General features: G+C 35.8%; 1 protein-coding gene across 5 annotated transcripts in view; it reads left to right on the top strand.

Moving 5' to 3' along the window:
• Positions 1-19510, top strand: part of TBC1D32 (TBC1 domain family member 32) — an 87310-nt gene that overhangs the window by 37746 nt on the left and 30054 nt on the right. For all 5 annotated transcript variants that reach the window (XM_035538410.2, XM_050709695.1, XM_050709694.1 and 2 more), the window contains 3 exons: positions 7821-7943; positions 9714-9822; positions 10606-10699. In XM_035538410.2, coding sequence (XP_035394303.1) covers positions 7821-7943; positions 9714-9822; positions 10606-10699 — 326 coding nt within the window. The remainder of the gene's footprint in view (positions 1-7820; positions 7944-9713; positions 9823-10605; positions 10700-19510) is intronic.

The raw sequence follows: 19510 nt of genomic DNA, 5'->3' as shown, positions 1-19510 counted from the left end.
AATAGAAAAATGAAAGTACATAGTTCCTAATGTATATATAGAATGATTTTCAAACTGTCAGTTCAACTTCAAAGCAGATTTGGACTTATTTAGAAGCAGGAGGAAGTTTTTCAAGCAGCCAATATTGGCTGATAAAAGAACATTGAAGACTGTTTCAGCCACTGTTTTGTACAGCCTGAAAACCTGGGTGCATAGGAACCCATACAAAAATTCTTCGCAGACTTTCTATTTTAGAAGATTCTTAACTTAAATTGCCATCAGAGCACAAATCCTAGGAAGAGGGAATTCACAGCAGTAATCAAAGTAATAAATTTTAATGTTATATTTATGGAGAGAATTTTCTTAATTTAATGATCAACTTAATTTCTTTGATATAAACACATACATTGATTGTATCTTAAAAGTTATTGGATGTGAGAGAGAACAATTTTCATAAAGGTGTGACAATAGATATCTTAACCACCTACCTTTTAAGGCTGATCTCTTTGAATCACTGTAATTTTATTAACAAAGGAGTTGAGTAAACAGTGGTAACATACTTTTTCTTTCAGACCAATGAATATCCGGCATCAAGGCAACTTATATAGTATTTCAGTAGAGTGAATACATCTGTGAGTTGAGTTTTTTCTCATGCTGAAAAAATATATACATTATATATGTATTTTCAAAGCCTCTGCCTAAAGCATTATTCAGGCATTAACATATAGCTGTGCTCTCTATTCAGAAATCCAGTTTTCTGTGAATTTTGGAGTTATACTGTATTGTTAACTGGATTAAAGCATGGCAAAGTACCAATTTTTTACCTTAGATAACCAACCCCCAGTCTCTAAAAATATCAATACTCCAAAACAAGTTCAAAGGTATCCAGTCAGTTCTGACTTGCATAAAACAGAAGAGGAACAGCATTACTGAGAGTAGACATAAACATGGTTTCCTGTTTCTTTTTTTTCTTATCAATCTTACATTCTTACATACATATACCACTACCCCGCCCCCCTTTTTTTTCCCATAGGGGATTTTTTTGGTTATAAGTCGGTAAAGTTCCTAAATGTTATGAAGTCAAAAGATCTTTTGTATGTACTTTCAGAATGAGAAGAATATTTGTTGTTAGCCCTGCACTTTTCATTGAAACACCTCGTGCTAGTAGGCATTAAGCAAAAATAACAGTACTCTGTTCAAGAGTTTGAATTCCTGCAGGAAAGTACCTGGAGAACTCAGAGAATCAAATCCTCTTCCTTCAGAAGACAGGCAAACTGGAGCTGTTTAATTTTAAAGACGAAATGTGCTTGCTTAGCATTAGAGACTTCTGAAGACAGTCTGTTTTGTAGAATCATAATTTGAACTGCAATGAAAAGTAGATTAATTTCAGGCATGTGTAAGGTAAGGCTGAAAAAAGAGTGTTTGTTACAGTGCTCTGTATGGTTCTTTTAAATTTATATATGTTTATGCAAAATTAGAGAAAACTGGAAATATTAGTCTAAGTCACATGTTCGTTGGTATCAGCTTCAAGTTGTAGAGCTATAGAGCTTGCCACAGTAGAAAGTGGGTATTGGATTATTATTGGATTAGTGTAATAAATATTCTGACATAGTTAAGTTGCATTTTTTTTGTTGTTTCATAGTATATCACAGTGAATACATTTTTTTCTTCTAATGCTCATTTTTTTATTTGCTGAATGGGTGCAGAAGATTATAAAAATGCATTGTATCTATTTCTATTGTTCTACAAAATTAGTAAGTGAAAGATTTAGGAAAGAAAATTTTAATGGCTTAGACTATATTGACATCAAAATCAATCAGCTTCTTGAAATTTGCCTCAAAACAGAATGTATTAGTCAAAATTTCCTCTAGTGCACTCGAGTGAAATCCAAGTGAATGAATTAAATCCTACAGGAGCTGGGAGACGAACAAATATATGATTGTTAGGCAAGAGATAACTTTGCATGTTTAGGAAAAATAGATAATAAACACCCCTGCATTCTTTTACTATTTTCATCAGCATTGTAAACATGCCCCCATAAATATAATGCATTTTAATAATGAGGTAGCTGCTGCATATGAAATAATTTGTTTCTTTTGTACTTATGTGTATTGTTAATTAAGAGCATTTGACTGTAATGCTTGTAACACAACAGAACGGGTATTGATTATCATGTTTTATAAAGGTAGAATGTATGAATCGTTATAATTCTTTTTCCTTAGGTCAACATGCTATTTAGATTGACCTCTTTTTATTAAAAAGCCTTATGATTAGCAGAAGGTTTTCTTATAATTCTTCAAGATCTCATGCATTTCAAATTGAAGGAAGACTTTTTATTTAAAACTGTTTTCTTTATATGACTTATATCTTCTATTTAAACAAATTAAACTTCCCATTTAGAAAACGCAGTATTCTTTTACCAGTTTCATTTTTTTTCCCACCTTCCTTGTTGTAACTCTTGTCTTCTACATATCTGTCTTCTGAATATACTTCCCATGAGCCCATGAACACTGTTGTCTAATGTGTCTGATAAATCTTTTGATCACTAGCATTTGAATGACAGGGCTAGGACATCAAGTCCTGCAACAAAATTTGTGATGCTATTGGCTGGATGTACTGATGAAATTCTTCGCATGACACATCCTATGTCATTCAACATCATTATGTATTTGGGAATGAAAGCAAGACATGTTCCTTGAGTTCCTTCTCTCAAGGGGAGAAAAGGGTATGGTGAGAGGGGGGGAATTGTGTCCAACATTATTTCTTTTTTCCTCTGATTCTACCAGATTCAAATTCAAATCTTATGTTGGAAACATGAAGGACTGTGTAATCCTCCAATTATTTTATACCAAGCCTTTTAAAGTTGAATAAGGAGAAGTGATTAATAATTAGCGAGCCATTTTTACTATTTTAATTGAGTTTTCTGTTTAGCAAGTGATATGCAATTCTTTGGAAACCAGCCTCTTCCCACTGGAAGTGCATGCTGTGTGTGTGTGTATGGGGAAGACTTGATCAGTAATGGTCACTGGAGAGTGCACATACGTCCTGTAAATCTGACCCCTGTTTAATAATCTAAAAGTACAAGAGGACAGAGTCTACATTACTAGTGATGGGGAGCTACAACAAGATTATGTTCATCTGCTTCCACATTACATAGTTAGTTTGTATGCTAATATATTTGTTAAGTGTATTAATGTAGAACAACTTATACTGAATGGAATGGGAACAGCAGATTCTGTGATTGGATTCTATCACTTTTTTTTTTTTCCTTCATACATGCTGGGGGAAATTAAAACACTTCACTTCCTGAAGTTTACAATCAGCTTCACTTTGAGTCCTCTAGGCTGGCAAGTGAGGCTCATGAAAAGCATTTCTGTTTGTCTAGGGAGACTCTTACCATTAGCAATCACATTACATGTGATTTGTAAATACATTGGGTTGCTGAAGTGCTCTTTTGAAAATCTTTTCATGAGGAAAACATTATAAGAAATACATAAGTCCCTGAGCTCCCTTACTGGGAAAAACGTGACTACCCGAAGGTAGTAGCTTCCAATGGCCCAGGCATCAGAGGTGTAACTCAGGGTATTGATAAATACTCTGTACCCACATCATCTCGTATTTTTTCAATACCCCTATCAGCTTTGCTTTCAGTGGGACAATTAAAAGCCTTGATTCTTTGAAAAGACGATGTGTGGAGGCATGCTCTCTCTGCTCATTATTACTGACTTCAGTTCAGTCTGTAAAGGCAGCTTGTGAAGCTTCCAAGTGCCCATTGTGCTCTAAAGCCAACTAGGTGGATTTTGGTTTCTTTTTGCTAGCCTTTTTGTACTGGTCTGGCACACATGATAGTAACTGCAACTCACTTTTTAGATCAGTGTTCTCACTGGAGCTCAGGCAGTTACTCAAGAGTAATAAAAAATAAATCAAATTGGTAATGTAAGCTTCGATGTTAAACATTTTAATGTTAATCACCTATGATGATGACATTGGAATTATTTAATGAAAATTTTGCTTTGGGTTTCTATGTTGGTATCCATATTCATTTAGCAAGAAGGAAATTCTGCTACTGCAAAGAGGTCCCAATCCTCATTTTTCCCCTCATGTTTTTAATATTGATTTCTGGGAGAGAAACAAAGACCCATACTCTCTATAAAAGTTATGCTGTATATTTACACTGAGCTGAATCTTCCATGCCTGTGTTTAGAGCAGGCAGTAACTGCAAGCCAAAATAAAACCTTTTTCTGAAGACCAATTTTTAGCTCACCATTTTGGGGTCACATCACTGGAATGACTTACAGAAAGTGTCAATGTACATGTTTCAGGTTTGGCTAACCATTGTTCCCTGTCTGAACAGACACGTTATTGATATAGCAGTATAGATTACTTTGGATGTGCCAGATTCTTTTTTCCCTATGGTGCATGGACTGCTTCTGTTTATGCCATATTTTTTTTTATATTATTTTGCTTGGACAATATACTGTGTCTGGCTGCAATGGAGGTAATTTTCTTCACAGACACCTATGTGGTGCTGTGTTTTGGATTTGTGCCTAAAATGGTGTCAATAACACCCCAGTGTTTTGGCTGACTCTGTGTGAGTACTGCTCAGGAGCAGGGCTTTCTCTTTATCCCACTTCCCAGCAAGTAGGCTGGTACGCAGGAAGATAGGATTGAACACAGCCAGAACGACTGGCCAAAGGGGATATACTGTATAATGTCATACTCAGCAATAAAAACTGAGGTGAGGTGGGATGGGAAGTTGGTCTTGAAGACAGCTGTTGCTGCGAGACTGGATGGGAGTTAGTCTGCTTTTGGGAAGTGGTGTGTGATTGCCTTTGCATCACCGTTTTTTTCCTCTCTGCCCCCCCCCCCCCCCATCTTTCCTTTGCTTTTTAAATTGCCTATATTTACCCATGAGTTTTGTCACTTCAACTCTTCTGTTTTTCTCTCCAGTCCATTGGGGAGTGAGCAAGAACTGTGTTGGTGCGTAGTTGCTGGTGAGGTTCAACCCACCACAGACAGTACAACTACCGTATCCTACTTTATCCAACAGTATATCTTACATGTTTTGCTGCCAAGGGAGTACTCGCAGATATCCCCGAAGTGAGAACAGAGTATCAGATTGGGATTGGAAAGAACGTGTTAGGAAAGTAAGGACGAATAGTCTACAGGGTGTAGTGAGAGCTGGAGAAAACCAGAATTGGGTTTATCCATAATAAAATACTGTGTGAGAAAAGTATCACTTGAAGTTGGGAAAAAATAGACAACTGAGAAAATGGGAGTACAAAGAATATATATACATATATTTTTTTTAAAGGAAACTCGCAGGAGAAAAGTGAGAAGAATAAGATATCTTCAAAATGTGTGCTTTTTAGCAAATCAGAAATTTATGTGTGGTTTTATTATTTTGTTATTTTTAGGTGAAAAAATAGGTAACTTATTTTTTTTAGTTATTTTTTTATTTTTTATTTTTTTTTAGCAGCTAGATTTCTATTTCCCATGAAGGACTGACTGTTCTGCTATAATTCTAGAAATCATTATGATTCCATCTACCAAAACCAAGGGGATAGCCAGTTTACATAGTTACACAAGTACCAGTTAGCATGCTTTCTTTCAGACTAGAAATTGCTACTCTGAAGTAGCAGTTGCAATTGTAAGTTGAAGGGGAAGAATTCAGGAAGCACCCTCCAAGAAAGACAGCAATGACATGGGACAGGAAATGCAGAATTCAGAAACCAAATCATTTATCATTGCCATATTTTCACAACTATGATACATATTTTGCCTTTTTCTGAATTTCTTTAAAAATCACTGTTCTATAAAAGACTGCCCTCAGATGATGTTTTGTTTTATCTGTACTGCGTTTTCTTCCTGGGAGTATGGTATATCTTACTAATCATTTTCACATAATTATACAATCATTTGGGATTGGAAGGGACATTGGAGATTGTCTAGTCCAACTGCTCTGCTCAAAGTATGTTCAACTAGAGACATTGCTGAGGGCTGTGAACAGGCTGATGTACAGTATCTCCAAAGCTGGAAATTCTGCAACATCTCTAGGTAACCTATTACAGTGTTTCACCACCATCACAGTATGTTAAAATGGAATTTCCTATATTTTGCTTCATGCCCATGGCCTCTCTCCCTTTCAGTGGGTACCACTGAGAAGGGTCTGGCTCCATCTTCTTCATACTCTCTAATCAGCTTTTTATGTACATTGATAAGAACCCTGCAAAGCCTTCTCTTTTCCAGACTGAACAATCACAGCTTTCTCAGCCACTCTCTGTGTTAGATGGCCTAAACCTCTAAAACCTCATTTGAATGCTCAAGCAGAGGCAGTTCATGTTAGTCTCTTACATTTTGTCATTTATCCTACCACTATCCCTTCTGTTTGGCTATGGTTTGTTTTGTTTTTCTGCTCTGCCTTGTGTACCAAAGATATTCTAAGCATTCTTAGCCATCAGTATTCTCCTGGCTGTTTTTGACTGCTGGAAACCTCAAACAGGTTCTTTACCATTTAAAGTCATCATACTTAATGGGAGAAATGGTCCATCTTCATAATGGTTCCAATGCTCTTTTTGTGGATTTTTCTCCTATATAGCAATAAAAAAAATATAGTTGAACTATCATTTCTTCTTTTGTGATTTAGAGAAGTACTGAGAATGAATCAATGGCAGGAAGTAGTTAATGTAAAATAAGTAGAACATGAAGAAATTTGAAATTGAACAGTTTAAAGTAATGCTAAAAAAGCAGCAACAACAAAAAAGACATACTGTCATCATGTCTATTTACTCCTTGGTCACAATTGTTTGAATTTGCAGGTGTTAAATTATTTATGGATGGCCCAAGAATTTTTGCTATTGTCAGTAGAAGCATATTGGGAACTACATGGAAGAAATGAGCATTGACTAACAGATGAAAAATTTCAAACAATATGTATTCTCTAGTTCATACAAAGTCTTAATGTGAATGCAAAATATAATGCTGATCAGACAATTTATGATGAGTTTTATGATTGTGATAAAACAATATAAGAGTAACAACAAGAATAACATAGTTGTATCATTTTCCATGAACAGGAAGCCTTCAATCCAATTACTTTGTTTCTGTGTTATAGTGAACAGATTAGTTAAAAATAAAAAAAATTTGGAATTGACCTGGCTCAGATTTATATGAAATATGTTGGATTAGTTTCACTGTTAATTTACTTTGAAGTTACAAAACAAAATTGTATGTAATGTGCTGTCATGCTATTGTGATTATTGACTTAATTTACCATTTTTTTTGCTTTTCTGAAATAAAAAAGTAGATTTGTTGGTTCTGTTGCATGTTAAATCTTTTATTGCTTTTGAGCTGTGTTAAATTTGATAGTACAGAAGTGTTTAAGAACCTATTTTCTAAAGGAAAGATGTATTTTTATCTTTTCTCTCCCTGACGCCTGCACTGCCCATGGTAACCCAATTTTGAGTTACCTTACCTATTATATAATTTCTTCACATGTCCTATGGAATGTCTTATTAAGTCTGTGTCACTTCTGTGTTCTGTGATAGAAATTCAAAACCAGACTGAGGTGACCAGTGATTATTTTCTATGGTTGTTCAGTGCACATGTAATATCTATTGAGAACCCGTTCCCTGTTTGTTCAAGGCTGTGACACTTGAGTGGCTAAAGAGGATACAGAATTGTTCCTGACCCAGTTCTGTCTGGGTATTTTTCAGATACTCAAAGTCCTCCCCCCCACTTCCCTCACCCCATTTTGAGATCTCATAAACGTGTTCACCTTTGTCTTATCCTGCATTACTGGAATTCTGACTGATGCGCTATCACTTCGATGTGTCCTGCAGGTTGTTAAATGTGCTTTGCTGTGAGCTTAATACCCTTTTGTTCTTGGAGACTCGCTATAAAGTGTCACAAGTTTTACTAACTGCTCAGGAAGAAAATGTCACAGAAACTTCAGAAGGACCAGGGTAAGAACTGACCAATGTAAATGTTATTTTAATTGTCAGACTTTTCTCCTGAGTATATATGAATACCTAAGTGACTTTAAACATACAGATGCTCTCACTGTAGTTGGCATCTAATGTAGAAAAGTTTACTTACATGCATGTTTATCATCAGTCTTAAATTATCAGAAGATATTTTGTTCTTTTTCCTACTTCCAACTCAACTGTGTAAAAGTGAAAGGCATGTATTTTCCTCTTTTTAATTTGCATTAATCTTATTTTTTTGATTTTTAAAAAGGGAGTGCAAAATTTATGGGTGTAATTATGCCTTTTAAAATTACTTGATATATAAAATTACTTGATATGTAATTATGCCTTTTAAAATTACTTGATATACATACTTTTATGTATATAATATAAAGTAAATAAAATAAATAAAGTAAATATAAAGGCATATTAAAGGCATCATCAGTACTTTGATTTTTTTTTTTTTTGTATTTGTACCTTAGTCAGCTCTCCAACTTCTGTGAGATTCTATTGCTCACTTTTAAGTAAAATTGCACAATTTATCTTTTAAAAAGTGAAAGTGTATTTTGGGGACTGAAGTGGATGGTTATTTAGTCCCAAACACTTTGTCCTTTCTCTCAGCATATTTAATGTTAAGAACTTAACTCTTTCTGTTTGCTGTATGGGACCAGTACAGAGCTTGAATCAAACAGTATGGGCTAAATCTCAGCAGATAAACATTATTGTTATATACTATTTGAACAGGAGACCTATTGTTTCCTTAAACAATAGATACTGTATTCTAAGAAACTTGGTGTATAAAAATTGATTTTAAGTCCTTTAAAAAAAATTTGCACCCTGAGCTACACATTGATTTAAGATGGCAAGTTAGGTGTGCATAAGTTCTGAATAACTGCTTATTTGGGAAAGCAGAAATTGCTGATAGGCCAAAAAAGGAACAGATTTTGATGCTGTCAACTGTTTCTGCCCTAGTTACTGAGCATGTGGGCATAACAAAGCTTGAAGTTTTAGAATCATAGAATATCACAAGTTAAAAGGGACCAACGAGGATCATTGAGTCCAACTCCTGGGTCCCCAAAGGACCACCCAAAAAATCAGACCATGTGTCTGAGAGCATTGTCCAAATGCTTCTTGAGCTCCAGCAGGCCTGGGACCATGACCGCTGCCCTGGGGAGCCTGTCCCAGTGTCCCACCACTCTCTGGGTGCAGAACCCTTCCCTAACACCCAGCCTGACCCTCCCCTGTCCCAGCTCCATGCCGTTCCCTCGGGTCCTGTCGCTGTCCCCAGAGAGCAGAGCTCAGCGCCTGCCCCTCCGCTCCCCTCGTGAGGGAGCTGCAGGCCGCCATGAGGCCTCCCCTCAGCCTGCTCTGCTCTGGGCTGAACATACCAAGGGACCTCAGCCACTCCTCACGTGTCTTGCCCTCCAGACCCTGTACCATCTTCATAGCCCTCCTTTGGACAGTAGACCCTTCATCATCTTCGGAATCCTCCTTTCTACTCTTGTTTCCCCTAATTGCTTAGATGTTTCCAGTCAGTATTAGGTAGAGGAGTACAAAATTAGAGTAATACTTGCAGACCACTCAAAACACTTCATGTTTCTGTTTATTTCTTTATGCCTATTTATTGCCCAAGTCATGTTTTAACTCTGCGTTGTGCATCTCTGAAATTATTCTTGTTCATCACAGTTTTCTGAATTAAACAGTCATTGGTAAATCAAAGTGGTAGTGATTTTTAAAATTTTTTTTGTGTGTTGTTTTGTTTTCCAGAGATATTATAATTGATGGCCTATCAGTTGAGAGAAACCATGTTCTTGTTAGGGTATATCTTATTGGAGGACCACAGGAAAGGATTTTGCCTCAGAGAGTACTAGATAAGGTTAGAATTTAAAGTTTATTAATTTGTTTCTTTAACTCTTACCCTCATTAACTGAAAATTTTGTTGATAATTTAGCACATGGAAAATTATTTAACATTATAAAATAGCAGTCCACCGTTAGCTTTATAAAGGGCTAACACTGACACTGAAAAAAATACGTTGTTTTTACTGTATGCACTGTTGGCATGTGCCTAGGACACTCCACAATCAGATGAAGTTTTTGTATTGATGCATTTTAATAATACTTTTCTCACTATAAAAATGAATGCAATTTGTCTATTTTTTTACTTTTGTATTTCGGTTTTTTTCTTTATTACCTTTCCATTTGTTATATCATGTTTTTTCCATGGTTGGGTTTTCATTTGTGGTACTTAATACCTGGAGCTTTCATCAATGTTCTAACAATACTGTGTTTGTTAAACAGTTCCTTTAAATGTTCTGTTTCTTATAAAGTAACTCTTATAAAGATGAAACACAAATTACTGTCAGCACAGGAAAGACAGCTAGATCAATGCATACAATTGGAAGTACAAGGTTCTTTTGTTTGTTTTTTTGAAAACTTCAATTTCCCTTTTGGTTGAAAAAAGAATTGTAACATCAGAACTGTCAGTGGTACATACTGGAACAAGTTTTGGCTTAAAGGCTTTGTGGATTTTGTGTCCTTTAACTTTTATTTTAGTTATGAAGTATATCATCTTGAATTATATATCAAGCCTATTTTCTTATATAAGCAATAGTTCTGGGAACTTGACCTAATTTAATTTCTTTTTGGTCCTGTTCTAGGGCAGTGATCCATATCCTTGGCCAATGTTTTCATCGTTCCCTTTGCCAAAGTGCTATCTTGCAGAAATTCCTAGGAAAGCTGAATTCAGACAAGGTATGTACAAAGGATTCAAATAGTGTAGATGGCGAACAAACATCTCTGTCGTTTTATTTTTTTATTTTTTTCCTTAGATTATGATCTCATAAATACCTAAGGATTTTTCATTGTTGGCTGCATTTGTTGCTAAGTAAGTTGGTATTGTTTTCCTTGTCTGGCTTTGTGCAACTGTCAATCTGCAAAGCTCTGTTTACTAATCTAATTCCTATGCAAACTTAAAGATTAACCTTTTGGCTTGTCTCAGGTGGGTGAGTCATGAGATATATCATCTCTCCAGTAACTGAAGCAAGACATTATGGTTAAGCTACATATTTTTTGTACACTATTTTCTTGATTCAGATCCCCATGTTTACAAACTTGTTGGTGTGTGAAATAGACAGCGTTTAGGATAGTTGGTTTCCACATTGAACATCAATTTGGAATGTGGGTAGACTAAAGAATCCTTTGAAGAACTATCTAAGCAAAGCAGTTTAATTCATACAGAGAAAACATTTTAAGATTTTAATTTTCATAGACGATGCAAAAGAACCTGGTGAATGAGTTATAATAAGTAAATCATCCTTTGTATTTGTTCATCTTCACTATATCCTTGACATGTTCTTATTAAACTTACTTGTGAATTTCTTCAGCCAATGTAGATTTTCAAAAGTGATAGAAGTTCTACATCAAATGAAGTTTAGAAACTATTCTGTTTATAAATATCTAGAAAAAAAAAGCAGTTGACAAAATTTGTAAAGAATAGATTACTCTGATTCCTTTCTCTGATAAGAGAAAAGGCAGTGTAGTTATAAAAGAAGGGAATTTTCTTTACTTTAGTAATACTGTTCAGGTTTCCCATGGTAATTTTCATAAGACACTAAATTTTTAGATCAAATCAGTGTAAAGTGGGTGCCCAGTTCTTTTAAAAATGTCTTCAGGAAGGCAGGTGGTCTTACTCTTCGATATTTGCTGTATCTCTCAGAACTTCTCTCTTCTCTTGTTCAGAGCAATTCTGTTGCTTGTCATTAACAAGTGGCCTAATGGAATGGGGTTGGTGTTTGTCACTTTGGGGGATGACAACCAGTTAGGAACTTTTGGTTGGAACTTTTTGACTAACAGTAAATTTACTAGAATTAAGTTTCAAAGATACGCAAGTATGTTAGATAGAGGTATGGAAATATATTTTATTTCAAATGGCATTTTTATATTATAAAATACTATATAACTCAAAAATGAACAGTGCATTTGGTTTCGTAGTCAAACAAAACATTTCATGCTTTTTATTTGGGAAAAAAAGACACTGCTGAAAGTGTTCTGTTTCAAATCTAATTTTTTAAAATGAATTATTCTTCATCAAACTGTGAATCTCTGATGTGCTGGGCTGAAGCTTTCAGGATGTGTAAGTTCTTGTGAAAGAAAGCGTGAGAATGAATAGATCAAATATGAAAAGAATTATATTCATAAATTACGGATTCCTGTAATTGGAAAAAAGAAATCAAGAGCAAGATTAGAAGATGGGGTATATCTGGACTCAATTTTTCAACACTATAATATGACAGTGATATGAGGATAGGAAAAAGTTATGATTAATATCTGTGAGTAATATTTGTACAGGACAGAAGATAATTGTTTGACAGTTGAAGCTGGTGAGTCCTTAGGTGGAGTGCCTCTAGCATGGGTACGGCAGTCTAAGGAAAACAGGTATATTAGAGGGATTCTAGAGCAGAGCTACAAATCGTGCCTTTGAGATGTTATGTATGAATATAGACTGAAATCACAGAATCACATAATATCTTGAGCTGGAAAGAACCACAAGTATCCTTGAGTTCAACTCCTCTCTCCACACAGGACTACCTAAAAGTTAAACCATTGTCAAACACTTCTTGAACTCCAGTAGGCTTGGTGCCATTATCACTGCACTGGGGAGACTGTTGCAGTGCGTGACCACCCTCTCAATGAAGAACCTTTTCCTAACATCCAGGATGAACCTCCCTTTACACAGCCTCATGCTGTTCCATTAGGGCCTAGTAATAAGGAATAATTGCAACTGGCTGATGCTGAAAAGGCAAAGGCAAGTCTCTCAGTATATAAAAAGCAATTTTAAGGAGGACAGTTAGATTTTCCATGTCCCTGTGCAGAAAAAGTAGTTGGTTTATTTGGCAATGAAGATTTGTTACAAATTAACTTAAAACAATTTAGTAGGATACATCTAGAAGTCATGAAATCATTATTGGAGGTTTTAAGAGCAACCTCTTTGGAGTTGCGTTTGTTTAGCATTCATGTTGTATAGTTGTTACACAGCTTGCTAGGAAGTTTTAAGACATTTTTGTTAGACATTACTTCTTTTTCAGTGCAAGTAGCTGGACAGGGCTCACACAGACTTCATCTGTATGGCAAGAGTTCTGCAGCCATTTAAAAAATTGTACATTGCATGAGTGGGGATGTGTAAATGCTTGTTATATCTATCACTAAAGAGCGAAGGCTAGTGCAGTTCTTCTGTGATTCCCTGAAGTTGTTGATGTTCAGATTTCATGCTGTGATGTTATGTTATGTAACTTGTATGATATCATTTCTGTCCTCTTCTTGGGGTGCTTATATTACATGAATAATTAAAACTACTAGATTCTTAGCACTGTTAAAGAATGTACAATTTCTTTGGCTGAAGTGGAAAAGGTTATAACTGTAGGTTTTATTCTGACTATCCTGACCTCTTTTTAACCTCCCCTCTTCTTACCCAGGTGACATGGACACCTGAAGAGAAGTTTACCTTTCTTTTTTCCTTTCAAAATTGGTTCTTGTCTTATAATTGCGGTGTCAGCTGTAAAAAAAAAAAAAAAAAAAAAAAAAGAGTTGAATAATTTTTTTTCCACATCTATAGAACAGATATTGAAGATAACTGTGAAGGGTTTAAAAACAAACAAACAAAAAACAGGTTACAAACTCAGATACGATATTGCTGTCTCTGGACATGTTTTTCTTCTAACTCTCCCTTCAGATGCTGTTAAAGGAAAGGTACAATAACAGAACCTTTATTGGAGAGAGCCTAGGTGTCTCTCTCTGCAGATGGAAGTTGCCTTTTTGAGTGCAAGCTGAAATTAGAGTGAATATTTCAGAACTAGTATGGCTGTTGCTTTCTGTAAAGATTATGTACTACTGAAGTCAGGGAACCGTAGAGCTTCATTTTCACAGTCCCAGACCTGAAGTAGCTTATGAAAGTAGCAAATGTAATGGAAGTCATAGATAAAAATTGAAGTAGAATATTGATGGGTGGTCATTGAAAAGAACGTACACTGTGTTTATGATGAAGAAAATCCAAGAAATAGTTTTTTCTTCCATCTCTAAATTCTTTTGAAGTATACGTGCAGCAGTGGTACCTTTCTGGTTGTACATTTTGGGTGTGGGGAGGTGAGGACTGGCACCTGGATATTTTGCCTCACTGGATCAAAAATGAAGCTATTATAATTTATGCTGGTAAAATTACATTCCTCCATTTCATGATAATATTTTCAATGACTCAACATCTGGGGTGTTTGTGAAGGGTGTGGACTGTGTGTGTGTTTGAGGAAAATCTGTAGTGCTTCATTCTGTACAAATATCTGCCCTGATTTAGCAGGTGTTAGTTAGGCACTTGCTTGAATGATGTACATAGCTGTAGGAAAGGATATATGGAAAAATCAACTTGATGAGTTGTGTTTTAATGTGCATTAATTGTTTCAGCCAGTATTTAAAGTTGCAAAACTGTTGGATAGCAGTGTATTAATGGCTCACTTCTGTCAAATACAATTTATAATGAAGCTTCAAATTATTTATACAGATCATTATTTAAGTGTGGAAATTAATTATGCCATTTCCACCTGTTTACACTGCAGCAAGATATCCTGTTGCTTTTCTTCTGTCATAATTGTTCAGTCACAATTTCAGTAATGTAATTCAGTAAAAGAATTGTCAAGAGCTTTTCAGAGTGATATAATTCTTTGTTATTCAGGTTACAACTATTAAAAATAATGTTTTTTTTTTCTTTTTACTTGTAATATTAACTACACTGTGGGTTATTAAAAGTTAAACTTTTAAAATGATATTCTACTGTAATATCCATTCTTCTGTTAGCACAGATCTGTTGTCCTTTTCTTCTCCTAGCTCTGCAGTTGTGACAGTTGGTGATGAGTGTGACTGAAGAATTGCATCCATAATTTTCCTGCAATTACAGTCACTGCTTAGAATTTTCTATGTACATATGCACTCCATCATACATTTTGTCTCTTCGTGACTGTTAGAATTCAGAATCGCTACCAAAAATCTTCTGTAATCATGTTCTTAAAGCCTTTTAATGTTTTATCTTATCCATTGTTCTGCCTTTACCTTATACTCTAATGTGAATGGAAACGTGCTGCCATGTTTCTGTGTCTTTAATCAGATTTGTTTTCAGCCTTTTTTTTTTTAAATATATATATATATCTGCTTCAACCTAGTGCAGTCCCTCTACCCCCTGCACCCCCAACTTCTGGTCCTCTGTCAGAGAACCGGCTGTGATAGCTTTCCTGTTACTTTCATCACCTGCACTTCTGCACTTTGTGACTTGTCCTCCATTTTATTTTTGGCACGGTCTTCATGTATGAGCTGCTTTTTTCCACTTGAAGAAATTCTACTCCATTAATGAAAGGTGAAAGAGTAAGCATACAGGCAAATCTGAAATGAACACAGACTTTCCTAAAATAAGGAATTCCTAATAACCCTTACAAGGATTTGTTTTCATGTAATAGTGCAATATGATATGGTCAGGTTATTCATTATCTCTTACTTCAGATTTTGAATAAGATACACATGGCTTTACAGATCTGAATTTCTTAGCAACAGAAAACCACTTTTGTTGTGAACATAATCAAATGAGAATGGGCTTGTGGCATTTCTGATGTTTTGTAAAGCATTTATGAATTTTCCTCTGCCTTGTCTGCTTTAGACACAAGAATAATTTAAAGAATTATAAAGCAGCATGTTTCAGGGAATTAAATCAGTTTAAACTTGCAGGAAGTTATGGTGTGGTGGTTCAAATCTCACACATGCAGCTGTAGATTTGTTCTAGTTAAAACCCAGCAGGCAGCTAAGCACCACACAGCTGTTCACTCACTGCTGCCACCAGTGGGATGGGGCAGAGAATCGGAAAAAAAGGTAAATCTCGTGGGTTCAGGTAAAGACAGTTTAATAGCTCTCCTAGAGACAGAATGACAGAAAAGGAAGGAAAAATATTAGTAATGGTAAAAAAATAATACAAAGCAAGTGATGCACAATGCAATTGCTCACCACCCACTGGCTGATATCCAGCCGGTCCCCAAGCAGCAGCTGCCTGCCCTGGCCAACCCCTCCAATTTTATTGTTCAGCACGGCACCACCTGGTGTGGGACAGCCTTTTGGGCAGCCTGGGCCAGCTGTCCTGGCCGTGTCCCCTCCCAGCTCCTGGGGCACCCCCAGCCTCCTCGCTGGCCGGGCAGCACCAGGAGCAGGAAAGGCCTTGGCTCTGTGTGAGCAGTGCTCTGCAGCAACTGAAACATCCCTCTGGTATCAGCATTGTTCTCATCCTAAATCCAAAGCACTGCACCATACCAACTGCTAGGAAGAACATTAACTATCCCAGCAAAAACCTCATGAACATGTGGTTATTCTTTTAATAAGGCGACATAAAACAACCAGTGCTAGCACAAAGGTAGGGAAGGGGTGGGAAAACAACCACATACAAGGAAAAAGGCAGGACTGCAGCATATGAATTAAATTGAGATAAGCTTCGCTTCTACTACCCTGTTAAGGTATGATTTCTTGTTATTGTTGGGCCTATTTAATAGGTCACTATCATTGGGAAAGGAAGGACTCACTTATTTCCTTCCTCACCTTTTCTTTCCTTTTTCTTGTTTATTTTCTTCCTCTGCCTCCCTTACTTTCTGTCTTTCCCGTCTTTTAGCAGTTCTGGAATTTCTTACAGAATAAACCTATTCATGTCATTTATCTAGGATAACTAGTGAACCCATTTAGTAACATACCAGAAGAGAGGTAAAAGAAGATCAGGACTTGGCATCAGTATGTTTTAGAACGCTTCTAGCAATAATGTGAAACTGCACCCTTAGTAACGTGCAGTAGGCATTGCTGAGGACTGTGGTGATTGGACTTCCAGCTACTCACTGCTGGGCAAGTTACAGTTACCTACTAACTCATGAAATTGGGTTGGCGTTTATTTGGTATAAGTTTGTTGGAAGAAATTTTCATTCAAAAATAAAATCAAGATGCTCTTAGACACAGTTTTTTGCACAATAATGACCTGTTGGAGGAGGTGATAGTCCATGTTTAATGACAAACTTAGGAGAAGCAAATGCTTTGGCGGGAAGAAAATACAGTGCTGAGAGTTGCCACAATGTAATACCCGTTACAATCTGTAATGGGTATATTAAATACATGGTTATGTTAGTATCCTGGTTGAATGGATCTTAAGCTAGTTTCTCTGTCAGAAATGAAAAAAAAGTGTTGAGTTGGCAGGGGTGAGTGGGTATTGAATACTTTACTGAGAGTATTTATTCTTGGATTTTGTTACTTCTGCAGACCTTTAGTAGATACATACATACATATCTATGTTTCTTATATTTGGTACATATTTGAAGTTGCATAAGTTCCTTTTTTGTTGTTGTTTTTAATTAGCAAGTATTACCTTCCAAAAGAAACCTTAAGGCAAATACAGTGGTCCATGGTCTCTAGCAAAGTTTCAGAAAAGACTGTAGTACAGTAATTTTTATTTCCTTATTCTGTTGTTGGAGCATAAATTGGCATTGCAAAAGAGCAATTTAAAGAGCATTTAAACAGTATAGTTTTAGACACATTGATGCTGCTAGCTATTAGCTTGAGGGCTTTTCAGCAATCACAAAATAAAATAAAGATTTAATTTTGTATAACTTGCAGGAGAGGAAGAATATGATAGAGACTAACTGCAAAGAAAAATAGGGGTCAAATCAAGAAGCCAAGAGGAAGCAGCAAAGATGGATGGGCCATGGTCTTGAAATACTACTTTATTGAAATTATTGGGGGATTTTTTTTTAGTAGTTTTATTTCCTTCAGTGGAATCAAAATTTCACCCCGGTCTCTGTTTGGTGAGTTGACTGCTTAAATCTCAGCTTGTATTTTCTGATCCTCAGCTGCCAAACTGAATTACTACAGTCCTTTAGGAAGTGAAAACCTGTTTAACTTGTAGAGGTGTGTTGCTTTGCAGTTCTGTGATTTTCTTCAACCTTCACCTGTTACAGAAATGGCAGAGGAGGAGAGAAAATAATCGTATTGATAATACTGTAAGAGTAAATCCTTCTTTGCATTAAATTTTTATACTCACATAAGCTGTTCTAAGCATCAGTGCCATGTTATTTGGAAAGATACTAACTGAGGATTTAGTTATTTGAGGATAACAAAGGAATTTCATGTTAATTAGTTTGGAAGAATTATTAATGATAATTAAGTTACTGTAATCAGCTTTTAAAAAAATACTATGTATTGTTTTAATAAATTCCAGTGACAGGGTGACAATTTGCTGATTATACATCATTAAGGTCTTTAAACCAGCTTAAAATAAATTATATGCAATATAGTAATTCTGTTGAAAATCCTTTAATCAGCTTAAAAGAATAAGATCATTTGAAAAAATGTATTTTGATTGTAGAAACAATTAAGTTGTAGTGGAAAACTGAATACTGAAACACTACGAAAGTGTGAAATCATAGAATCACTAAGGTTGGTATAAGACCTCCAAGATCATCTGGTCCAACCGTACCCCCCCACCTATGTCACCCACTAAACCACATCCGTAAGCACCTGGTCCAGCCTTTCCTTAATTACCCCCAGGGATAGTGACTCCACCACCTCCCTGGGCAACCCGTTCCAATGCCCAATCACTGTTGTTACTCTTTGAAAGTAACAGCAAGATTTGTAAATAGCCATAGACTGGCTCAAATGCTTTTTCAATCTTTAATCAGAACTCACCTTTCATGACAGAATTCATTTCTGTAGTGGTTGTTAGTTTTTTTTTTGTGTGTGTGTGTTTTGTTTTCTTTTCTTTTTACCCCAAACATAAAAACAGAGCAAAGGAAAGTTTGAAACATATGAAGAAACTTCATCATCATAGGGGATGCTTAGTGGTAGTGCAGGCTATGATCTTTCATAACAATAGGAACTGCATGATCCTATCATGCAAAGGGAACAGCAAAGGGATTGCGCACGGTTGGAGTGAATTCATATGCATTTACCTTGCTGCAGGATACCAACATTTTTCTTCCCTCTAGTTGACTGCAAAATATTTCATAGCACTCTCAAGTGCTCTGGGAACCAAGTAGCTTGAGGAGAGATGGTCTTACTGATTGTTTCCATTTTGTAGGGCCAGTATTTTATGCTAGAAAACTGGGTTTGATCAGTCTTATCTTACATATAATTACTTTATAAAATTAGTTTTCATTTTAACTTAAAATTTGTTCTGCCTTCAGGGGAAAAAAAAAAGAGTAGAAGAGTAAGTCTTTCACATTAATATTAGCATTTTTCTTTTTTAACAAATCTTGGATATGGGAAGAAAATATTTCCTCTTTGATTAACCAAAGCATATGTATGCATTCTTTTAATCACTACTTTGTATGCATTATTCAGTGTGCAGTCTCATGTGTCAAGAGATGGCTTGCCAGTATTCATTGTTCAGTCTGAATTCCAAGATAGAAATTTTGGTTGCTGAAAATGTTTCATTTAAAGAAAAATATATTCAGACTTTAAGTACAGATATCGTATTGTTGAAAGTCAACATTTTCATGTATGATTATACAA

This window comes from Cygnus atratus, chromosome 3, assembly GCF_013377495.2.
Source record: "Cygnus atratus isolate AKBS03 ecotype Queensland, Australia chromosome 3, CAtr_DNAZoo_HiC_assembly, whole genome shotgun sequence".
Lineage (NCBI taxonomy): Eukaryota > Metazoa > Chordata > Aves > Anseriformes > Anatidae > Cygnus > Cygnus atratus.
The sequence above is the reverse complement of the archived record's forward strand: the minus strand, read 5'-3'. Positions and strand labels throughout refer to the sequence as shown.